This window comes from Dipteris shenzhenensis, chromosome 22 (assembly GCF_047967505.1).
Source record: "Dipteris shenzhenensis isolate YYH24624 ecotype China chromosome 22, Dip_SZ_1.0, whole genome shotgun sequence".
NCBI lineage: Eukaryota > Viridiplantae > Streptophyta > Polypodiopsida > Gleicheniales > Dipteridaceae > Dipteris > Dipteris shenzhenensis.
Genome location: NC_141617.1, coordinates 44,977,471 through 44,998,255, shown reverse-complemented (window position 1 = coordinate 44,998,255; position 20,785 = coordinate 44,977,471). Strand labels below are relative to the sequence as shown.

General features: G+C 43.3%; 1 protein-coding gene across 1 annotated transcript; it reads left to right on the top strand.

Moving 5' to 3' along the window:
- Positions 1-2,920: 2,920 nt before the first annotated feature.
- On the top strand, positions 2,921-20,475 carry LOC147888159 (2,3-bisphosphoglycerate-independent phosphoglycerate mutase-like). The gene is made up of 9 exons (XM_087393191.1): positions 2,921-3,226; positions 3,501-3,628; positions 13,123-13,273; positions 13,401-13,604; positions 13,951-14,378; positions 14,483-14,675; positions 14,786-14,881; positions 18,575-18,733; positions 20,040-20,475. The coding sequence occupies exons 1-9, from the start codon at positions 3,062-3,064 to the stop codon at positions 20,202-20,204; spliced, it is 1,689 nt and encodes a 562-aa protein (XP_087249317.1). The 5' UTR covers positions 2,921-3,061; the 3' UTR covers positions 20,205-20,475.
- The last annotated feature ends 310 nt before the right edge of the window (positions 20,476-20,785 follow it).

Below are 20,785 nucleotides of genomic sequence, written 5' to 3'. Positions count from 1 at the left end.
GAGCAAGTAAGTAGTCTTCCATGCCCAACAATTAATCTACTATCACAACCAAAATCTAAAGATGACCTCCTAGGGCACTTGCTACCCAATCAATGCTTCTCTCTAAAAGGGTCCAGTGCAGCCTCCTCAGGCCCAATGCGTGTCATGTACAAGAAGAAGGGCACCCCCACATATCTCTCTCAATGCCTTGCTATGGATGGCCAAAACCAATCGCTTGGATCCCATTATGATTCTAAATGGGACCAACCCCCTACAACTAGAGGCACAACCATCACCCATCTTGCCTCGAAGTTAGTTGTGTTGGGTCAATGGTCCAATCCTTTCCCATGTGGCCCACTAATCTGATCCTCTTACACTCAAGTAGGTGTAGGGCCCCATCCATCTTTGGGTCTCCATCACACTCTAGCTAAATAAGCCACTCTATAATGCCTAGAGTGGAAGGATCCAATGCCAATATTAGATCCTCTGAGGCACCCATGATTCCACTCTATAATGCCTGAAAAAGCAACCTTGATCCCACTCTAGCTAAAGAAGCACCCTTGATCCCACCATGGCTAAAGAAGCACCCTTGATCCCACTCTATAATGCTTGGAGTGGGAGGATCCAAGGGCTCGATGCCAATATTAGATCCCATGAGGCACCTGTGTCCTGGAGAACTGCCCATAATAATGCACAGGGGGTCTATGAATTCCATCCCTCCAAGTCTCAAGGATGATGGAGTCTATCTCATGCATTCGTATGCATGCCCCTCTCATGTGGGAGAGGGCTCTTGCCCATACCTCTATCTCAATGGCAAGACAACTCCTACTTCAAGAGAAGTGGCTGGGTCATTATTCCATTATGCCCAACTAGTATGAGTCCACTGTCCCAACATGCGGCCCTTGTGGTGCCCATAAAAAATTGCGCACTAGGGGGCACCTGGGTTGTCCCATGCATCCTTTGTGAAAACTCCAATAGAAGGCTATGTACCAACTTGTGGCCAAGAGGACCTGGTTGGCCATGATGTTCCACCTAATTAGGGAGGTTTTTTTTGGGTGCATAAAAGAAGATGTCTTGTACACTATATTTTAATTCTATGTTTTGTTTTTGCAGGGAATATGTGTGTGTCTATGTGTAATGTTTTCATTCAATTTTAGATAATTGTTTTTAGTGAAACATGAATTTTCCTCTCTCTATTGTGGTAAATCCTGCTTGATTCGAAGTTACACATTTTGAGTTATAAAATTTTAAAGATTTGGGTGAAATTGGGTCTATTATAAAACCACTTGGTTGTAGCAGAGTATCATATGTAAAAGCTAGGTAGGTTGCTTTTCTCAGAGCAAGATTGCTCTCAAGCTATGTGCTATCTTGATGATGTCCATTGGGCAGAAAAAAAATCCTTGGAGCTATCATTATTTAAAGCATGTTGGTTGCTAGAGGTTGAATGTTGATACATTCAATTTTCTTGCCATGTGGATTTTCCTGCCATGTGGTGGAGAAACTTCGTGAGGAGCCACGTGTGTCAAGGTGTAGTTAAAAGGGGGGAGAGGCAACCTCCTGCCCCATTTCATTGGCCATTAAAGTGCTTGGGAGCTAGCTTGACATGCCTCTACTTTAGCTTCCAATCAAGGATGGATCTTGCTCCACCTTAATTTCTAGTCATAGAGGAGGTCAAAAGCGAATTGTGAATTGTAGACTTTAATATTCCATTTTTGGAGGTTTGGAGATGTAATGGTTGAGCTAAGATCGAAAAGGGATTTGGGGATCAAGGCCATCCTTAAATGGATATTTGCAATAGCTCCCTTGTTGCCGCTGCCCCCGTGCTCGCCTTAAACCTATCGAGCACCAGGGGGGCAGGGTTACTTGAGGCTTCTAGGAGACTTTCAATTTTCCAAGTTAAAAGTGACTTGTTGGGGTGATTGTGATGGAGGGTCTTTATAGAATGCCCAATGAGTACTTAAACAAGGAGGTTCAAGGCAGTGCCCCTCCTCTGGAGAAGAGGCTAAAATTTGAATGGGAAGAAGCAACAATTTGGTCAGATTATTTAAGAGACTCGGGGATGTTACAGCTTCATGAATTAGAAGGCTTGTGTGATCGTCCCCTAAGGGGATGAACAAACTCGAAGAGTGTATCGTGTTGGGAAAGCACATTAGTGCATCCATGGGTAAGTTGGATGGCTAGACTCTGAGTAGCCAGTGCGGATCCAAGCATTGGTGAGCGGTGTCAGTCGTTGCGAGCCATTGTGGTAACAATGATTTGGCAACCTTGGCCTTTTCACGGTCGTTGAGGGCCCACAGGAGACCTGACAATGTATCATTGTTACCAGTTGAATTCGGTCAATGTCTGTTCTTTCTCTGTGCAAATGGTGACCTGCAACTAATCCTCCATCGAGATTTCATGATATCACTCTGACGTTGACATCGGACTCCACGAATTTCATCGTCTTTGGAATAAAGAGGCAGTGATGGGACGGTGGAAGTTATCTTGCACGAGAGGGGGGCGGCCGTTGATGATGGTGGTGTGAACGTCAAAGAAACTACTACTAATGGTGCATAAAAACCAAGGGGGCACAAAAAGTGGTGGTGTGCATGGAGGGGGGAGACACGTGGAAAGGAAAATGAGGAGTGGTTTGTGCGAAGTTTAGGGCTGAGAGAGAGAGAGAGAGAGAGAGAGGAGGCCATGAGGGTGTGCAGACTGTGGCGTTTTCTTCATAATCGGTCGGTATAGACCTTCTTCTCTTCTTCGTTTTACTTTACTTTATTACCTCGTTGAAAGCAAACGCATAACGCATCTCCCCCGCATTATTCTCCCCTGTTTCCTCTCCTGCTGTTGCTGCTTCATTCAGCCACTCCTCCCTCCCTCTCCCACATTCCGTTTCTATCACCCCTCCCCCTTCTTCTTCACATCTTTTCGGTTGCAGATCGGAAGAGTCGCCTTCATCACCTGCGATCGCTTTGGCCTTGGATTCGGCATCTCTCTGCTCGTTTTTTAATAACCTTACGTAACTCGCGGAAAAGTTTAAACACACTCACACAGTTGCATCGCCTCCCGACAATTTCCTTCTCATCCGCCACTTCGCAGAATGAACGGCCTCAGCCCCAGCTCATGGACGCTTCCTCCGCACCCAAAACTTGCCAAGGGAAAGACGGTTGCTGTTATCGTTCTGGATGGTTGGGGCGAGCAGGTGCCCGATCAATACAATGCCATCCACGTGGCGCACACGCCAACCATGGATTCTCTAAAAAAGGTTTCCCCCACAAACCCAGTGAATCTTTGACAGAAAAAGCCCTTCTGTCATCCGCTTAATGATTCATCTGAAAGCATCGCGACCCTAATGGAGTGGAATCTAATTTGTTCTGCTGGATGCTTCCCGGGAATCTGGTGCAACGAGTTGCGTAGTTCCGTTCTATCTTTCTAGGATTTAGGAAGACCTTGAATGAAAATTGCTAGATCCTAAAATGTTTATATGTCTGCCTTTCCCACTTCAATTGAGAGACAAGGCTGTTAAATTACTTTTGCAGGGGGCACCAGAACATTGGAGGCTAGTCAGGGCTCACGGGCCTGCTGTCGGCCTGCCCACGGAGGAGGATATGGGCAACAGTGAAGTTGGACACAATGCTCTTGGGGCGGGGAGAATTTTCGAACAAGGGTGAGTCTTTATGAGATTGAGTTTTAATGGTTTTGAGTTGACGTCAAGGACACTATTGTAAAGTCGAATGTCTGTTTTAGCTCAGTTACTGCTAGCCCGGCCGAGTCTAGTTTAGAAAATGTAGGGGTATTTTTTCAATTTCATTTATCGTGATTTCAGCCACTTGTCGTCGCTTTCAATGCCCTTCAATTTGGTCCAAGAGCATGTTGTTGCAGCCTTTGAAACTATATATATGGCCTTTGAAACTAGGTGTTAGAAATCGACCAACAGAGGACACACACAGCGGAGGAATAGCCAAGGAGCTCACAGTGTGTGTGTGGGGGTGTGGAATCACAAACTTCTTAACTTAGAGGATGAGTTTGGGAATGTTCCTGGATTCATCTGGTATATGCTTCTGCCGTATTAGCAGACATGCAAATTTCACCTTGTGAAGTTTTCGTCCAAGTTGTGGCTTGCTGGTATTCCGATAATTCTTTCTATCTTAATGGTGCGTTGCCCTATCAGCTAGATTTAGATTTAGATTTAGATGCTTGTTTGGGAGAGACTAAAATGAAATCGTTTAGACTTCACAAGCAGTTGTAGCTTGAATGAAGAGATTGGGACTACTTTTTGATTAGCCTTCTCCTTTAGTGCTAGCCTTCGTCATGGCTGAGTTTGCCCTTCACCTCCGGAGTGCCGACAGAAACTCAGTACGAAGACTTTGTATAAATGGATGCTCAAGTATTTGTGGGTGTGTGGATTTGTATATGTGAGAGCATACTTTTATACTATGGTCTACACCTACTGTTGGGCGCTGATGACATCAGTGGGGATGTCATAGTAGCTAGTCCCTCCTATGCGTGATGGAGTTTATGGTTTTCAATCTTATGAGTGACTCTCGTGAGATTGAAACTACACTATGTTGTGTTTTTAGAGGATGAGTTTGGGAATGTTCTTGGATTCATCTAGGTATATGCTTCTGCCGTATTAGTGGACATTCAAATTTCACCTTGTGAAGTCTTCGTCCACGTTGCGGCCTGCTGGTATTGTGATAATTCTTTCTATCTTAAATGGTGCGTTGCCCTATCAGCTAGATTTAGATATAGATGCTTGTTTGGGAGAGACTAAAATGAAATCGTTTAGACTTCACAAGTAGTTGTAGCTTGAATGAAGAGATTTGGACTACTTTTTGATTAGCCTTCTCCTTTAGTGCTAGCCTTCGTCATGGCTGAGTTTGCCCTTCACCTTCAGAGTGCCGACAGAAATTTCGTATGAAGACTTTGTATAAATGGATGCTGAAGTATGTGTGGGTGTGTGGATTTGTATGTGTGAGAGCATACTTTTAAACTATGGTCTACACCCACTGTTGGGTGTTAATGATGTTAGTGGGGATGTCATAGTAGCTAGTCCTTGCTATGCGTGATGGAGTTTATGCTTTTCAATCTTATGAGTGACTCTTGTGAGATTGAAACTGCACTATGTTGTGTTTTTAGAGGATGAGTTTGGGAATGTTCTTGGATTCATCTAGGTATATGCTTCTGCCGTATTAGCGGACATGCAAATTTCACCTTGTGAAGTTTTCGTCCAAGTTGCGCCCTGCTGGTATTGCGATAATTCTTTCTATCTTAAATGTTGCGTTGCCCTATCAGCTAGATTTAGATTTAGATGCTCATTTGGAAGAGACTAAAATGAAATCGTTTAGACTTCACAAGCAGTTGTAGCTTGAATGAAGAGATTTGGACTACTTTTTGATTAGCCTTCTCCTTTAGTGCTAGCCTTCGTCATGGCTGAGTTTGCCCTTCACCTCCAGAGTGCCGACAGAAACTCAGTACCAAGACTTTGTATAAATGGATGCTGATTCCTGAAGTATGTGTGGGTGTGTGGATTTGTATGTGTGAGAGCATACTTTTATACTATGGTCTATACCCACTGTTGGGCGTTGATGACGTCAGTGGGGATGTCATAGTCGCTAGTCCCTGCTATGCGTGATGGAGTTTATGGTTTTTAATCTTATGAGTGACTCTCGTGAGATTGAAACTACACTATGTTGTGTTTTTAGAGGATGAGTTTGGGAATGTTCCTGGATTCATCTAGGTATATGCTTCTGCCGTATTAGCGGACATGCAAATTTCACCTTGTGAAGTTGTCGTCCAAGTTGCGGCCTGCTGGTATTGCGATAATTCTTTCTATCTTAAATGGTGCGTTGCCCTATTAGCTAGATTTAGATTTAGATGCTCGTTTGGGAGAGACTAAAATGAAATCGTTTAGACTTCACAAGTAGTTGTAGCTTGAATGAAGAGATTTGGACTACTTTTTGATTGGTGCGTTGCCCTATCAGCTATATTTAGATTTAGATGCTCATTCGGGAGAGACTAAAATGAAATCGTTTAGACTTTACAAGCAGTTGTAGCTTGAATGAAGAGATTTGGACTGCTTTTTGATTAGCCTTTTCCTTTAGTGCTAGCCTTCGTCATAGCTGAGTTTGCCCTTCCCCTCCGGAGTGCCGACAGAAACTTAGTATAAAGACTTTGTATAAATGGATGCTGAAGTATGTGTGGGTGTGTGGATTTGTATGTGTGAGAGCATACTTTTATACTATGGTCTACACCCACTGTTGGGTGCTGATGACGTCAGTGGGGATGCCATAGTAGCTAGTCCCTGCTATGCGTGATGGAGTTTATGGTTTTCAATCTTATGAGTGACTCTTGTGAGATTGAAACTGCACTTTGTTGTGTTTTTAGAGGATGAGTTTGGGAATGTTCCTGGATTCATCTAGGTATATTAACTTATGTGCTTCAAATAGATGTGCATACTCATAAATAGACAATGATCCAGCTAGATATAGAAGCTACCAAAATAATATATTTCCGACCAAAGCGATGGATACAATACAAAAGAAAGTCCCACCAAAGCGTGGTCCTTTGATCTTACCACCACGTACTTCTACTATCTGCCAGATATCTCTAGAACTTGAGCCTGCGGGCTCCACCTCGCGCTGACTGCAGCTTTTTGCTGCCCTAGGAGACAGCCAAGGTACCAGCCCTTAGTAGAGCTCAGTCTGCAGCCGCTTTTGTACTCCTCAGCCTCCTGGAAGTAGGCCTGAGGGTGTATGTATAGCTGCTCCTGCTGCTCCCCAACTTGCTGGACTCCTGGATGAGTGAATGCCTTGCAATGGGCTGCTTTTATAGGGCCCTAGGCCTCTTGAATTATCTGGCCAACTCAGCCTCCTTGAAAACTGCCCCCACCAGCGATATATCTTGGGCTGTGGGCAGCTCCTCTTGGGCTGTGTGCTCTCTCCATTTAAGTGGGGGCCCAGCCCCCTTGCTTTGTGTGCTAGCTGAATGCCCCCCCCCCCCTTGCTTTGTGTGCCAGCTGACTGGCTTGCCCCCTCCATTTATGGGGCTGTGGGCTGGACCATATGGCCGACCGGCCAGCTCCTTGGCCCTATATAAGGGCAGGGTGCTGCCCTTTTGCAGCCCCTCCCTTTGCTGCTGCGAGGCCCTACTGCGGGCCCTTGACCTGCTCTTCCCAGATGCCTCTGGCCCGGGATATTCTTCTTACCTGCTGCTCCAGATCTGCCCTTTTGCAGGCCCGCTCCATCCCTTGGATGCCCTGTCTTTTGCATTGTCTCTGGCGCCATCTGTTGCAGCCTTCATCTCCTGTGAGGTGCTGCCCATGTGGCAGCCCCCCCCCCCTCTCTCTCTCTCTCTCTCTCTCTCTCTCTCTCTCTCTCTCTTCTCTGGGCATGTTCCACTCTCTGTCTCCCTCCCCCACGCTCTCCTCATTTGGGGGCTTACAAATGGGGAGGTGACCTTTTCAACACCCCCTCTCAACGGCACATCTCGGTCCAATCATCAATGCCAGCATGTTGATGACATTGCCCTAGCAGCTCTCATGATGGAACCCTCCGGAACAGTGAATTCCGGTTCTTGGCTTTTCAACCAGTGGCTTCTGCTCTTTCATGTCCGAAGTTGCACTAGGAAACCATCTTGGTACATAGGTCCATCCAAGGTAGCACCCGATGGCACCACCACCTTCAGTCACATTCCGGCCTTCGAACTTGAGCAATCTAGACGCCACGATCTTCCAGTTGTCCCCTCATAATGAGTGGACAGCCTGGAGTCTTTTGGACACCATACTCTCAGGATCTGATTCGACCCGTCCTTCCTCTGGCAAGGTCCGCAACCAAAGAACCATCTCGAGAATGAAATCCCAAGAATACTTCCAGATAACTTGGGACCATGGACTCTCACTGAGCTGTCAAGCAAGTACTCTTCTAGCTTCAGTACACCTTGTTCATCACCTTCTAGCAATCTGTGTCCGAGATTTGAAGAAGCACCCACACTTCCCCTTCTGCCTTCGAAGGAGACCCATTCCTTCCAATCTCGCATTACCTGAGACATATGAAGAGCAGATTCTCTCCATAGCATGCTATGAAGGCTTAAATTAATAACATCCGGGATGCTGAAGATTTCCCTCATCCATATCAAATTTGTAGAGCTGATGTTGAAGAAGTTTGATCCGGGATGTATTACTTGTCTCGTATAGATTTTTCAGAATGGCCCATGCATCTACTGACGTGTGAGTCATCTGGATGTGAGGCAGCACAGAGTCCGCCCCGTAGTCCCACGATGGGCGTGGGCATCTTTATCTTCCCATGCCTCGAGTTCCTCTGCATCTACTGATATAAGTATCCTCCCCTTGTTGTCCACCACATCCTCTAGCTTCGCCTCCACTCCCGTTATCGGTTTCCATAGTTTTCAAGCCACTAAATGACTTTGGATCTTCACTTTCTAGATAGATAATTAGTCTCATCCAGTTTCCCAGAGTCTCCAAAATTAGGAATGGTGAAAGAAAGAACTCAATTGGGGTAGGAGGAAGGGAGAGAAGGGGCTGAAGAGGCTTCCGCTTCTGAAATCGCCATCTCTGCTACCAAACTACACAACAAAATTGAAAAAGCAGACTCATCCTTTTGTAGGCCAGAACTTTGTACGCACGTTGACTGAGCTTGAGTCACCCTCCTCCTTGCAATGGCACTGTGCTCCAGTCGTGGAAGTTGATTCCCAAGAGCCTTCGAATCAAGGACCAACAGAGGGTACGCACAGCCGAAGACTGATAGAATAGCCCAAGAGCTCACACAGTGTGTGCGGGGGTGTGGAATCACAAACTTCTTAACTTACGTGCTTCAAATAGATGTGCATACTTATAGATAGACAATGATGCAGCTAGATATAGAAGCTACCAAAACAATATATTTCTGTCCGAAGCTATGGACACAATACAAAAGAGAGAGATCCAAAGTCCCACCAGAGCGGGGTCCCTTGATCTTACCATCATGTACTTCTACTATCATATCTCTAGAACTTGAGCCCACGCCCCACCTCGAGCGTATTTAGATTCTCTGTCCTTTGACCTCAGCTTCTTACTGCCCTAGGAGACAGCCAAGGTACTAGCCCTTACTCACTCTGCAGCCTCTCTTGTACTCCGCTGCCTCTTGGAAGTAGGCCTAAGGGTGTGTGTATAGCTGCTCCTGCTGCTCACCAACTTGCTGGACTGCTGGATGAGTGAATTTCCTGCAATGAGCTGCTTTTTATAGGGCCCAAGGCCTCTTGAATTGGACCGACCAGCTTCCTTGGATCTGGCTGACTCAGCCTCCTTGAAAACTGCCCCCACCAGCCCTATATCTTGGGCTGTGTGCTCTCTCCATTTAAGTGGGGGCCCAGCCCCCTTGCTTTGTGTGCCAGCTGACTGGCTGGTCCCCTCCACTCTTCCCCCATGTATGGGGCTGTGGGCTGGACCATATGGCCGACCAGCCAGCACCCTATATAAGGGCAGGGTGCTGCCCTTTTGCAGCCCCTCCCTTCGATATTCTTCTTACGTGTTGCTCCAGATCTGTCCTTTTGGAGGCCTGTGCCATCCCTTGGATGCCTCGCCTTCTGCACTGTCTTTGGCAAAAAGGATTCAAGCATGGCTGTCTCAGATTCAACTCCTCATGCACATGATGGTGGTGATACTTCAGCCAACTTAGTTGAAGAAGAATGCCTTTTTGACTTGCATTTTTGATTTTCAGGTGGCTTCTTTAGATAGTACAGCCACATCTGAGGATGACTCTTATGCTTTTTTGACTTGCAGTTACGACCCTTCTAAGGATGCATGCACTTTCAATGTCATGAGACATTGAATAATTGGTATTTTCATAGTGGTGCCACCAAACATATCACTTCCAAGAAGTGTTTGTTTGATTCTCTGCATCCATCACTCGTTGGAAAAAGTGTGTCTTATGCAAATGATTCTTCTTATTCAGTTCGTGGTATTGGTGAGATTGGGCTTACATCCACAGATGGCACAAATTTCAGAATTCATGATGTGCTTTATGTGCTTGAAATCAAGAAAAATTTGCTTTCAGTGTCCTCTCTCAATAAAGGAGGATTTCAGGTTGTCTTTGAGGATGTTAAGTGTGCAGTTCAAGACAAACACGATGATTATGCCTTGAGACTATCTGACACACTGTTTTGTGGTCTTTTTCAACTTGATGTTTTTGAGAAAAGACTAGATCATGCACTTGCAGTTTCTACTCCCACTGTTGCTATGCAGAATGCGGAGTTATGGCATGCCAGATATGGGCATGTGAGTTATTGTAGCTTGATGACACTTCAGAATCATGCTATGGTTGATGCTTTGCCTCCCTTGGAGTCACCTCCCCCTCATGCCTGTGAAGGGCCCATACTTGGGAAGATGCACAAGTTTCCTTGGAGTCACCTCTCTCTCATGCCTGTGAAGGGATGCATACTTGGGAAGATGCACAAGTTTCCCTTCAAAAAGGATGGTGTAGTAAGAGCACATTTTGATTGGAATGTTCATCGATTGGACATAAAAGCAGCCTTTTTTAATGGAGACTTATTGGAAGAGGTTTATGTCAAGCAACCTCTTGGCATTGAAATATTGGGTAATGCACATAAAGTTTGCAAGCTGAATAAAGCTTTGTACAGGTTGAAACAAGTCCCACGTGCATGGTACTCCAAAATTGATGCCTTTCTGACCAGCAATGGACTTCATAACAGTCCAATTGAAAGTACCCTCTATATCAAGAAGGATGGGGGTCATCATTCTTTATGTAGATGACATGCTGCTCACAGGGTCAAATGGAGAAAAAATTACAGATTTCAAAGCTGAATTAAAAGCTACATTTGACATGTCAGATTTGGGCACTGTTACATTTTTATTTGGGGATCGAGTTCATAAAAGAGAGACGTGGCATCATTATATCTCAATCCAAGTATGTGCAAAAGATCTTGGATTGGTTCAACATGCAAGATTGCAAGCCTATAACCACTCCCATGGATCGAGGGCTGAAGCTTACTATGTATGATGCAAGTGAATCAGTAGATGCCACACTCTACAGCTAGGCTGTAGAATGCCTCATTTATTTGTGCAATACACGGCCTGATATTCGGTTTTCAGTATCACAGGTGAGTAAATATATACACAGCCCAAAGACAACACATTGGCAGGCTGTAAAACGCATCTTCCGTTATTTGCAAGGCACAAAGTCTTATGGCTTGATGTTTCCCAGGGGAGGTGACTGCAGATGCATTCTTACAGTGACTCAGGTTGGACTGGAGACTATGATACTAGGTAGTCCACTAGTGTCAATTGTTTCTTTTTGGGACATACTTGCACTTCTTGGTTGAGCAAGAAACAAGCTACTATGGTTACATCCTCGCGTGAAGCTGAGTAGAGGACAGCTTTCACTGCAACAGTTGAGTGTGTTTGGTTGCACCGTTTATTTGCTGATCTTCCTCTCTCATTGAAGGGTCCTTCTCCCATTTTCACTGATAGTATGAGTGCTAAGAATCTTGTGTTTCATGCTCGCACGAAGCACATTGAGGTTCACTATCACTATGTCACAGAGAAGTTGCATGCAAGGGAGATTAGTATGATCTATGTGTCAACACATGACAATGTTGCAGCCATTTTCACCAAAGCACTTCCACGTGAGAAGTTTGAGGCATTTCGTAGTGTCCTGAACTTATCTCCTTTTGGTGATTGATCATTTCCTTGTACATCATCACATTGGCACAGCAAGGGGGTGTTAGAATTATTGCCATATTCTAGGCAGTGACCAATGTAATGTCAATAAGTGGGTTCGGGGCACTTTTCCCTCATTACAGGTTTTTTCCCCTAACCACAGTTAGGATTCCTAAGAACAACTAGTGGTTAGGATAAGGTTTTGTTACTTAGACAAAAACTCATCTTTGTATGTTGTTTCTATTTCATTCTATCACATGTTTTGCATTGCTCTCACTCTGTTCAGCTCTCTTGCTTTCTTCATTATCATAGGCAGAGAAAGATGAGGTTGCCAAGCAGTTCCAAGAGCCGTTAGACAAAGGTGTCATCACTCGTCAATCTCCATTGGCTTCTCATTTTTTGTTGGTGGTGAAGGACAATACTTTCAGATTATGCGACTGCAGGGAGTTGATTAAAAAAAACAGGTTCCCCATCCCTAGGGTGGATGATTAGTTGGATGGACTGGGGATCTAGATACAATTCCAAGGTAGACCCGACTTGGTCTGCAGATCCACCGGCTGGAAATCGACCTGTTTTGATACATTTGTGGTCCAGGCGCAGGGGCCTACTTCCCGGGCTATAAATAGGCCCTTGCAGTGGCTCAGACCTGCTGTTTTTGATGACCTACTCCGGCCAAAGGTGCCATGCGGACCTGCGACAGTTCCAGCTGCTGTTCCAGGCCTTGCCAGTCCACGATACATCCTGTAATCCTCCTGTCCTTCGTACTCGTACTTCCTATTGCACCGTCCCTACTTCTGAAGAAGTCCCATCCCCTCCAATATCCATGTAAGCCAAATGGACTTGCACGCTCTGCCCTATATTCTGCCTCCATAGAAAAGGCATGGCAACTGTAGGTTGCTCCTTGCTTATCCATGATATGGCACCCTCCACAAGCTTGAAGCAGTTGAGCGCCTTGTATCCTAATCTCCAGCCCAATCTGAATCACAGGATCCTCCAAGCTCGCTACCGGATCAATACATGATTCCATAGCTGGTTGTTCCTGTGAGGTGATCCTCCTTTGGTTTGGTTGAGAACTGACAGAGGACTTCAACAGTGCTTGCTCCTGGCTTTAGATGCCGACGACAGCCTCTTGTCACAAAGACATGCATATGGAAGCAACTTCCCAGTTTAAAAGCCTGCCATTATATCTTTTGTCACTTTTATCACTTGTATCTCTTGCTTGTATGCCGTGAGCTTCAGTGTGTTCTTCAGTAGATGAGTAGATGATGGGATGCAAAAGTTTACTCACTTTTGGGTATCATCGATATATCTTTAAAAAGGTTAGGCATCAGCTCTGAAGTAGCTTATAGTTCTTCTGCTGGATACGTTCTTATTGTCGTTGTAACATGTTCTTAAAAGCATTGATGAATGAGTTTTTTGGGTAGCTTATATTTAAGTGCATTAATGCAGTAAGCTATGGTGCTTATGTTACTATTCCGTGACTGCAGGGCAAAGCTGGTAGATGCAGCACTTGCTAGTGGAAAGCTCTTCAAGGGGTCAGGATTCCAGTATATTCAGGAATGTTTCCCCAGTGGCACTCTTCACTTGATTGGCCTGTTGAGTGATGGTGGAGTGCATTCACGATTGGATCAAGTACAGGCAAGAATTGCTTCCACAGATCAGTAAAATATGCCATTTTTAAATGCCATTGCCAATGAGGTTTCCATGATTGGTAGGTGGGGGATCCAGGAATAATTGGTTTATTGCTTTGCCACATTATGTGTAGGGTCTTCTAAAAGGTGCCGCTTCCCATGGTGCAAAAAAGATCCGTGTACATTTCCTTACCGATGGTCGTGACGTTCTTGATGGCTCCAGCTTTGGATTTGTGGAAGAACTTGAGAAAGATCTACAAGAGTTACGCAATCAAGGGGTAGATGCATTGATTGCTTCAGGTGGTGGCCGTATGTATGTAACAATGGATCGCTATGAGGTATCAAACCTGCTGTCTTCAATTTGAACCTTGTAGATGGGTTTACATCTCTGAATAGCCTCGTTGTAAAAGACCAAAGACAAGGATAAAATAGTAGTTTGAGGACATACTTTGGTCAGCTTAGTCTTTAATTTGCAATTGAGAGTCTCTGTCCAATTTAAATTGTTGACGCGTTTTCCACACAAGTTCTAGCAAGGTTTTGAAAATAATTGAGCCACTGTGAGTCCATACAAGGTCAAGGTCTTGACTCTGAGCTGCACTGTTGTGCATTGGAATTGCTTGCTTTGTTCTATAGAAAATTCTCAAGCCGCCACTCATGGAGCTCTATAATGTCATGTCTCTGCAGAATGATTGGAATGTTGTGAAGAGAGGGTGGGATGCTCAGGTTCTTGGAGAGGCACCTCAGAAATTCACAAGTGCGACAGAAGCTCTTAAGCAGCTGAAGGCAGCTGATCCTAAGTTCAATGACCAATATTGCCCACCTTTTGTGATAGTTGATGAAAGTGGGGAGGCAGTTGGACCAATTTTGGATGGTGATGCAGTGGTCACATTTAATTTTCGGGCAGATCGCATGATTATGCTTGCTAAGGCCCTTGAATATGAAGACTTTGACAAATTTGATCGAGTCCGTGTTCCCAAAATTAAATATGCTGGTATGCTTCAGTATGATGGCGAATTAAAGCTTCCAAGTCACTATTTGGTCAGTCCTCCTGAGATTGACAGAACATCGGGCGAGTATTTGACAAAAAATGGACTGAGGACCTTTGCTTGCAGGTATGGTCTGAGTTGAAAGACCCAGAATGGGTTTTTAAATGGGCGAAAAGACTCCTTTTACACTCACTGTGCTAACTGTGCTGACTGGATGATGGCTGCTGCAGTGAGACCGTCAAATTCGGCCATGTCACTTTCTTTTGGAATGGAAACCGATCTGGGCAGTTTAGCGATGAACTGGAGACCTATGTCGAAATTCCAAGTGATCAGGGGATTACATTCAATGTACAGCCCAATATGAAAGCCCTTGAAATTGGGGAGAAAGCCAGAGATGCAATTCTAAGTTGCAAGTATGATCAGGTGCGCATGTTGATAATAGGGTATGCAGTCATTCTCTGAAAGGTGGAGTGGTTGCAAACCTAATTTTGTTCTGAGATTCAGCTATTAAAAAAGTAAGTATACTTTTGCAGGTGCGTGTCAATCTTCCAAACGGTGATATGGTTGGGCACACGGGTGACTTAAAGGCTACAATTGTTGCTTGTGAAGCTGCTGATAAAGCTGTTAAGGTCAGTATTGTTTTCCGTAAGAATCTTGGAATGCGTGTCAAACATTTATTTCTGCAACCAGATTGCTCAAGTTTTCCTTTCTTAGTCACTAGTGCAATGTTGGTTCATTCTCCTGATTGTCTCCCATTGCGGGTTTGATTGATCTTGTTGCACCTCATCTGCCCATGTCACTATGGTCTGTTAAGTTTCGTGAACACAAAATACCAGAGTGTGTTTTGTTTTGTGTCACGCTAAGGGAATGAAAGCTTTAGACAGAACGTCTAAGTCCGTTTTTTGGTATCAGGTCATCATCACAATGCCTGCACAGTTTTGTATAATTTATCTAAACTCAGATACAATGTATGGCCTTTGGTCAACACAAGAAAGAACAAGTCTAGGATTCAAAATTCAAGTTTTGTGCATGCTAAGAGGATATTTGCAAGTTTCATGGTACATGCTTCATGATATCTTTTGGTTTCAAGCTGATACTCGTAGGGTTCTGGTTTCTTGGTGTAGATAAAAGTTTTGGGGCCATAGTTACTCCTTTTGAAAGTGAAACCTCACTCCACACAAACCTCGTAAATCAGCCTAGTGGATTCTTTGTAAGCTCTCTCTCTCTCTCTCTCTCTCTCTCTCGGCAACGCAATAGGGCCCAGGACAACATGTCGGGCTGGACCCCCCCGAAGGATTTTATTATAAGAGAGAAATCTTAGTACAAAGTACAATTCAGCACATAGGCTTTAGAAACCTAGTATAGCTGCTTATGTTTGGGCACTGATGACGACATAAGTGTTGCTTTGCTTGCTAAGTATGTAATCCTTTTGTTTTTCATAAAAGTTTTTGTTGACCTCTTTTCTCTTCGTTGGTTGACCGAAGGCAACCCTCTTGATCATAATTAAGGGACTTAATCGACAGTTGAAGTGCCTTAATTAGAAGTTGGCACATCTTGGTTAAGCAAAGTTAAGCCTCTTGGCGCAAGCCAAGTCTCATTGATTGAAGTCAACACTTTTCGACCAAAGTCAACTCTTTGGTTCTTTGGTTAACCGTAGTTAACCCTCTTGGCCTAACCACGTCTTCCTAAACGGGGTTAGGGTCACTTAATCTTAGTTAAGTATCTTTGACCGTAGTCAATACTTTGACCAATCAAAGATAACTCTTTGAACATAATTAAATAAATAAAGAACTCTTTAATTACGATCAAATAAATGGTCAATTGGAACTTTGACTAGGAGTATTTACAACTTGGTGACAGAAAGTCTTAAGGATCTGCAGAGCTAGTTTAGCTAGTTGTACTGTTGCTATGTTGCATTTGTAGCTGGGTCTTATATTGAGTTGTTTCTCACTCCAAAGTTTTGAAGGTCTTGTGAAATTGTATTCTTTTGGGTAAATTGTGCTAGATGGTTTAAGCATTTTTTTTGCTTGGATGCTCGCTTGGGAGAGACTAAAATGAAATTATATAGTCTTCACAAGTAATTGTAGCTTGAATGAAGAGAATGTGGACTACTTTTTGTTTAGCCTTCTCCTTTAATGCTAGCCTTTGTCATGGTTGAGTCTGCCCTTCATCTTCGGAGTGCCGACCAAAATTCAGTATGAAGGCCTTTGTATAAGTGGATGCTAAAGTATGTGTGGCCCATGGGTTATGGATTTGTGTGCATGAGAGCATATGTTTATACTATGGATTTAGATGCTCGTTTGGGAGAGACTAAAATGAAAACGTTTAGGCTTCACAAGCTGTTGTAGCTTGAATGAAGAGATTTGGACTACTTTTTGATTAGCCTTCTCCTTTAGTGCTAGCCTTCATCATGGCTGAGTTTGCCCTTCACCTCTGGAGTGCTGACAGAAACTCAGTACAAAGACTTTGTATAAATGGATGCTCAAGTATGTGTGGGTGTGTGGATTTGTTTGTGTGAGAGCATACTTTTTTACTATGGTCTACACCCACTGTTGGGCGCTGATGGCGGCATTGGGGATGTCATAGTAGCTAGTCCTTGGTATGCGTGATGGAGTTTATGGTTTGCAATCTTATGAGTGACTATCGTGAGATTGAAACTACACTATGTTGATTTTAGAGGATGAGTTTGGGAATGTTCCTGGATTCATCTAGGTATATACACCCACCGTTGGGCGCTGATGACGTTAGTGGGGATGTCATAGTAGCTAGTCCGTGCTATGCATAATGGAGTTTATGGTTTTCAACCTTATGAGTGACTATCATGAGATTAACTGGACTATGTGCTGTGTTTTCAGAGATGAGGTAGGGCATGTTCCTCGTGAAGTTCTCGTCCATGTTGTGGCTTGCTGATATTGCGATAAATTCTTTCCGTCTTATGTGGTGCGTTACCCTATCAGCTAGATGGTCTAAGCATTTTCTTTTTGCTTGGATGCTTGTTTCGAAGAGACTAAAATGGAATCGTACAGTCCACAAGCAGTTGTAGCTTGGATGAAGAGAATGTGGATTGCTTTTCGATTAGCCTTCTCCTTTAGTGCTGGCCTTTGTCATGGCCGAGTCTGCCCTTCACCTCTGGAGTGCCGACAGAATTTCAGTCCGAAGACTTTTGTATAAATGGATGCTCAAGTATGTGTGGGTGTGTGGTTTTGTATGTGTGAGAGCATATGTTTATACTATGGTCTAGAGCCACTATTGGGTGCTGACCACGTCAGTGGGGATGTCATAGTAGCTAGTCCTTGCTATACATGATGGGGTTTATGGTTTTCAACCTTATGAGTGACTATCATGAGATTGAAACTGCACTATGTTTTGTGTTTTGAGGAGATTGAGTTTGGGCATGTTCCCGCATTCATCTAGATATATGATTTGAGGTTTGTGAACAGTGCACTTCTTGGCTGCTGTGCCCTGTAGCATACTTCAGCAATCTCCTTTTCTTAGTGTTAAGGTTGACTGTGATATGTGGTCTTGAATGATTTCCATGCCTCAGTATAATAGCGTCTGCCATTTCTGTCCAAGGTAGAATGCAGAAATGGAGGTGCTTTCTCTGCCTCTATTGTTTCCATGAAAATCTGATGGTTGCATTTTGATTGCTTTTGGTTGACCACTATTTCCTGTGAGCCTCCTCAACTGATACTTGGCTCCTTGTTTTTTTTTTTTTTTTGATTCAATAGATATTGCTAAACTAATTTTAGGCGATTGCACGATTTGTTTTTGGTTTTCTACTGGTTTCAGTGAACTTGCTGAACTGATTCTTAGCTAAAAGATATTTCAAATTTCTTTTTCTTTTGGTTGGAGGGAGCAGGACACCTAGTTCAAATTGCCTTTTTTTGGGGGGTGTGTTGGGGGTTGAAGGCAGTTTACTGCTTATTGGATACTTAATGACTTGTTTAAAGAAACTGTCGTCAAAAGTGTTGCTAGCCTCGGCATGGATTGCAGTATATCATTCTAGAAAGCAGATTTGGTCCTGAGAAAACAAAAGTATTTATTGAATGTTTTGGAATTAGTGTGAAGAGAAAATGCGTGTAAAAGAATCGAATGTTTTTATTGAATTCATTGAATTATTTATGGAATATTCATTAGTATGCATTGAATGCATTGGAATTAGTGTTGTATGTAAAATAAAGAACTTCCTTAACATATATATATGAAATGAGTTGCTGTCAGGTGTCTTTAGAAGTTTCCCTTTATTTTTCTTGATGCAAAGTGGGGTTTATTTGAGCTATGCAACGGATGAGGCTGACTTTAGTGAGCTGTCTATGTATCAGATGATGCTTGACGCAGTGGACAAGGTTGGGGGTATTTATATTGTTACTGCAGACCATGGCAATGCTGAAGACATGGTGAAAAGGAATCCTAAAACAGCCCAGCCTGTGCTTGACAAAAATGGACAAATACAGATTCTCACATCACATACTTGTGCACCGGTGAGTGCACATGCTATAAATTCTTGGTTTGGGAGTTCGGCGAATGAGACTTTACTTTCTAGACAATGAAGAAGAATGGTAAATGTGTATGCCATGGATTGCATAATTTTCTTTCCTTGGCAAAATAACAAATTCAAATAATTAGTTAGAGGATGACTAAAGGGAATCTGATAGAGTAGGGTACGAATGCTTAGTTTTTATTATTTTTTCATTGCTGGACGAAATTTCTGATAAGTTCCCACTGCTGTTTGATGTGATTGAAGCATTCTTTTGTACTTTGTTTATTAGGGCAGATGATAAATATGCTGAATGCAGCATATGCACCCATGAGTCCTCGGTTGCATGATTAGTCAAGATAAAATCAATTCACCTAATAGCGGGAATTTAAACATTTAAAATAATGAAGAAGGGATGTGCGGGCGAGTGAATGTCACTGCGTCAAGAAGAGGATGTGTAGCTTGGCGATTTTGAAGAAACTTGGTCATGTTCAAGAGCCAGGAACGTAGCAGGTTAATGCTCTACTTTTGTTAGAACCAGAAACTACTGTTTGTACAATCAAGAGTCGCAATTTTTTGAGAGGGCAGTAGCATATAACCTCTGCCCTAGGGGGAAAAATTATCCTCTTTGTGCTCCAAAAAGTCTTGGATGTGGATCTGTAGATAAAACGTTATACAAAAACGTCAAGCATGTGATTTTAAAAACCTTTGTTCAGGCTTATAGGTAGGTTTTCCTCTGTTACAAAGGTATATATTCTAGTCTTACAAAGGTATATATAGGTTTTCCTCTGTTAGAAGGATAAGAAATCTGTGGTTGCACGCACAGCTGCTTTTCAGACCTAATCCTAGGCTTATTTTGTGTTAATATGTCATTAGCAGGGGGAATACCATGGGTCGTTGCTAGCATTTGGGCTCTTAGTTGCATGCTCTTCTTATTTTGCATTCCTCCCTTTATTTTTTATATATTATATGTAGTGTCTGTTAGATATTACTGGCTTGTTTTGCAAAACCTCTCATGTTTCATAGGTGTGCACATGCCACAACCCAAATTTTAACAGGTTTTGGATTGTTCTTTTTCAAGTTGTAGCTATGCTGCTGCTTAGGAGAGCCAAGTGCTCAAATATTGCTGCCTCTTACTGAGTTTGGTATTTTGAGAAGAGACTTCTATTTTATTTGCTGGGAGTCTGACAAGGGATCGTTTGCATTTGGTTTAGTAGTTTGATTTGTTTTAGCTATTCTGAAAAATTCAAAATGATCTGTTAAGGGTTTTCCACATGTTTGTTTCTGTATGGTGGCTTGACTACATGCAGGTTCCCATGGCTATTGGAGGACCTGGTTTGGCAAAGGGAGTGCAATTCCGTAAGGATTTACCTCAAGGGGGTCTAGCTAATGTTGCTGCCACAATGATCAATCTTTTGGGGTTTGAGGCTCCCAGTGACTACGAACCTTCATTGATAGAAGTTATAGATGGCTGAGCGACATGAGCTGTTATTCTGAACAGTCTCATGCTCAAGTACTTTAATAAAGTAATTGGATTAGATGAAGCAAATTCCTGGCCAACTGGATGCTGCATGCTGGGCCAAATTGAGAGAGCATTTGGTGATTGATATTCTATGTAAAGGCACCTCTTGAATCACAAGGGGCTCTGCTTATACAGCTTGGACATTATGCCGATATCAGATAAGCAATAACTCTAATGGAAAATTTTGGTATTTATAAAAAAGCGTTAAGTGTATAAGTTCGTTTATTTATTTGTTAATTATCAACGTGGTTGGGGGATTCAACGTTCTTCGTGTTTTTAAGTCTGTCACCAAAAAACGTCATTGGGCAAAGGTTTTGAGGAGATACAGTTCATAGGTTAAACAGACTTGCTTTCTACTTCATCATTCATGTTCACATCCTGCAGTTTCTAAGGTTGTGTCAAGGTGTTGTTCTATGTTAAGTCCCACAAGCACAATCTGAAAATATTTTATGAGCAACTATTGAAGGTTTTGAAGAGTTTCACCATTTAGAGGTTCACGGGTTGATATTACAACACTATGGCTTTGTCAACGAT

What these genes read in the sequence shown, in the direction of transcription:
- LOC147888159 (XM_087393191.1), top strand. Translation starts at nt 3,062, where the DNA reads ATGAACGGCCTCAGCCCCAGCTCATGGACGCTTCCTCCGCACCCAAAA. An exon ending in CTGAGGACCTTTGCTTGCAG is followed by an intron (nt 14,379 to 14,482) that starts GTATGGTCTGAG and finishes TGGCTGCTGCAG; the next exon opens with TGAGACCGTCAAATTCGGCC. An exon ending in CTGCTGATAAAGCTGTTAAG is followed by an intron (nt 14,882 to 18,574) that starts GTCAGTATTGTT and finishes TCTATGTATCAG; the next exon opens with ATGATGCTTGACGCAGTGGA.